This window comes from Rhagoletis pomonella, unplaced genomic scaffold (genome assembly GCF_013731165.1).
Source record: "Rhagoletis pomonella isolate Grant_MI unplaced genomic scaffold, Rhpom_1.0 Rhpom_scaffold_00168, whole genome shotgun sequence".
Classification (NCBI taxonomy): Eukaryota; Metazoa; Arthropoda; class Insecta; order Diptera; family Tephritidae; genus Rhagoletis; species Rhagoletis pomonella.
This window is the reverse complement of record NW_023458722.1, coordinates 120,392-124,191: the sequence shown is the minus strand read 5'-3', so window position 1 is coordinate 124,191 and position 3,800 is coordinate 120,392. Positions and strand designations below refer to the sequence as shown.

At 45.3% G+C, this 3,800-nt stretch overlaps 1 protein-coding gene across 1 annotated transcript; it reads left to right on the top strand.

The window, feature by feature from the left end:
* Positions 1–948: 948 nt before the first annotated feature.
* LOC118750205 (leucine-rich repeat extensin-like protein 5) lies at positions 949–1,413 on the top strand. The gene has a single exon (XM_036484930.1). It carries the CDS (start codon positions 949–951, stop codon positions 1,411–1,413), a length of 465 nt encoding a protein of 154 aa, XP_036340823.1.
* Positions 1,414–3,800: the final 2,387 nt, after the last annotated feature.

Sequence of the window (3,800 nt, the reverse complement as noted above, 5' to 3'; positions counted from 1 at the left end):
AGAATTGGGTCATTCGCATATGCATGCGTATGTAAATATATACCTAAGTTTGTTGATCCTAAGCATGAATGCGTCTTTTTGATAACTCCACATTTGGTATATTCATACATACAGACATATACGCTTACTTATAAACATATGCATTTACCCTGTTGGGCATTAGGATGCGCGAGATTTTCTTTCTTGTTGCATAAATATTTAAATTAAAGAACGTTGTTTTTGGATTTTTCGTAATTAATTTTCATTTGGAATTTAGGTTGGTTAGATTTTTTTCTTACTCATTTTTATCAGTGTTTATATTACAGTTCCATTATAGTACTGAACTAAGAATAATTCAGAATTGTTAGTTGAGACAAGAATAGAGATAGGTGGTTGAAATAAAAGTAGAAACAAAACATGTACATGAATACAAGGTTTTTAGATCTCGATATGAGAGTGGCATATAAGGTGAAATGAAGTGCTAGATCTTTGTTTATTTGGTGTGTGTATTGCGCTAGTGCAACGGAGGGTACGTGGGGTATGGACATAATAATGATGACATCGAGAGGACATTGACTGACTGTTAATTGACATACGGACCACTGTCAGGTTTAGGGGCGCTGCTAAAGTAAAGGAGTCGCAGCAGCGCCCAAGGCTTCGCGGAGTACACGTAGAAGGGGTGGGACGACTCCACCTGACCGGACTGGCTCTCTTTCTTTTAAGCGACTTTCCTTCTAGCTGGCTTCCTATTCTCTTGCTGGCTTCTTCTCTTTCTTGAATTGTTTAATAACCAGGCATGATGCAAATTTTTTTTATGTAGCTAAGAGGCAGGGTAGGTAGGAAGAACTCCCTCGAACGAAGAGCTAGCTAGGGCCCACAAGCATGCCTGCATGCTGCCTGGCCTTGCCCACCCACACAGCTGCATAACATATTCCAGCAGTACCGCCTGGTCCTCCGCGCTATGTGTATATGCCAGCCGCATCTTGCAATACAGCACTTTATGGTCATGATCCAGTTGCCACCTTTGTATCTTCCAATACTCACACGCAAATATTTTCGCCAGCTGCACTGTCTACAACAGTAATGCCGTCAGGTCCGCCACCTACTGCCTACATCACGGATGTGTCCGGCGGTTCGCCAGCCATAAAGCGCTATCCGCCGTCCAGTATACCGGCACCAACGGCAGTACCCGCTGTACCGCCAATAACTTGTTCGCCACCAGCTACGGATGCTTATAAGCCAATTACTTCCAGTACCCTGCCGCCATTGTCTTATGGGCCTACAGCATCGAGCGCTATTCCTTACAGTGCGCATATTCCATCGCAAGTCGTTGCCTCGCTATTTCCCGCATACGCGCCAACGATCGCCACAGACAACTACTCTGTATCTGGTAACAGATTACCGAGCGGCAACAACAACTGGCAGGAGTTGTAGGGCGACGTCAAGCTACGTCCGCGACGGTGCATCACACCTTACCGCCGCAGCAGCTTAACATGATCCGCGGCCAAAACATGATGATGTTAACGCCTAGACAAGTTCGTGATTTACCCGAGTTTTCTGGGCAGCTAGAAGACTGGCCAGTCTTCTATGCAGCTTATACAGAATCGACTCCCGTGTATGGATACTCAAACTTTGATAACAATCAGCGACTAAATAAATGCCTTAAAGGTGCCGCACGAGATGCCGTCAAAGCGTTATGGATTCAACTGAATAACGTCAATGCCGTCAAGGAACACTTCGTTTCCGATTCGGAGGACCAGAGCAACTAATACGTAGCCAAATGAAGCAGGTCCGAGATACGCCAAAAGATTCAGAGGGAGCAACTGGACAAATCGTGCAATTTTCTACCTTCACTAACAATCTGACAATATTTCTGCATTCAATGGGGGAAAAGAGACATTTAGCGAACCCTACTCTCCTGGACGCCTGGAGTGGGCACGTTATGCGGTTATTGTAAGGCCATACCCAACCATCGTAAGTTTCAACTCATGGTTGACCGATGTTTCAGATTACGTCCAGATAGTTATGGAGCCCGACGTTCCGGATACGAAACACCGTGCGATATTACACGCCGCAACTGATGAACAAGCCAAATGCTCATTATATCAAGACGAACACAACGTCTCGGAATGACAACGATTTAAAGATGCCTCTATTTTAGAGAGGCGGAATAAGGCCAAACAGCTTCGACTCTGCTTCAAACCGGGCTTGTTTAAAAACCGGGCATGCTACTCGAGAATATCGTCGCCGTAAGGCATGTCAGGTCGACGGATGTCTGAGAAACCACCATCAATTATTGCACGGAACCGAGGCATCTTCTCCGGCTCGATCACTCGCCTCAAAGGATTCTACTGAGTCGACTCGCAAGCCAATAGTAACTTCACCTGAGGTGAAAAAAAATAATCCGGTATTGAATTGCTCGTCCACGCTCAACAGCGACATACTCTTCCGAGTGCTGTCAGTTACTCTATATGGCCCCAAAAAGAGTGTTAACACATATGCACTTCTGGACGTAGGGTCATCAATTACTATGATGGAAGAGCTAGGCGTTAGCGGTCAGTGCCAGGACGTAGACATTCAATGGTTTGGCGGGAAGGCCGCCAGGCAAGCGGTTGCCATATCGATATCGAGGTCAGCGGAGAGGGAATAAAGTAACGCCATACGCGAACGTGACATTCCTGACTTTGCACGCCATAGAGGGAAATTACCAATGCAGCCGTATAAAGATGTCCCGCCTTCTATACTGATTGGGCTCGATCATCTCGGTCTGCCCACACATTTAATGAGTTCCAAGTGTCTTGGGCCCTATGCCGCCCACACCGAGCTAGGTTGGGCTGTATTCGGGCCAGTAGAAAGGCCGATGAAAGAACCGGTTTGTTTACATACCAGATGTATTCCTGATCCGCCGTTGCACGAGATGGTATCTGAATATTTCTCTACCGAGTCTTTCGGGGCAAAACTTTTGCAACTTATTGACTTTTGAATTGGACGAGCAATTCAAGTGCAGATGAAGTGCGTGCACGACGAATCCTAGAAGAGACTACCGTTGGGGTTGGCGATCGATTTCAGACAGGGATTCTGTGGAAGTCCGATGGAATCGTGTTGCCGGAAAGTTATGGCATGGCGATGCATCGTCTGGTTGGTATTGAGCGGAAGATGAAAAGGAATCCTGAGCTTGCTGCATCGTATTATAACATTGTCATGCGATAAAAGCATACAATTTGCAACCCTACTAAATTACTACAAACCATCTTATATGAATACGCCCTAGGCTAATCTAGTACAATTAAGAACTAAGAATTTACGATATTAAGAATGCAACCCTGCATATGTAAGAAACTAAGGTGAAGACGAAATGCAAAATAAAGATTAGCGTCATTCAATTCGCTTACTTCAACACGGAAAGTCAAGTTTGATTTTAATTTATATTATTTTGGGACCGACAGCACCAAGCAGGCGTTGGCCGGCATCAGAGCCGGCGGAGCACCAGGGCTCCGCGAGAAGCAGGCAGCAGCACTGCCCTTGACAAGTCGGGCGTTGGCCGGCAGCAGCGCCAGAGGAGCACCTGGGCTCCACGTGTCAGAGGTACCCCCGTTAACTAACGAAGTGGAATTTTACCACTTCGACATGGCGACCGTGGGTCCATCCCGCGAAATTGCGGTGTACTAAATAAAACTGAAAATAGACTTATCAAAAAAACATTATTACAAAGGAAAGGAAAAACTTTCAAAGATTGCTACAAAAAAAGGGAAAAACTTGAAAAAGATTACAAAAAAAAATTAAAAAGCAAAAAATTAAAAAAAAATCGGTAGTACCAATAT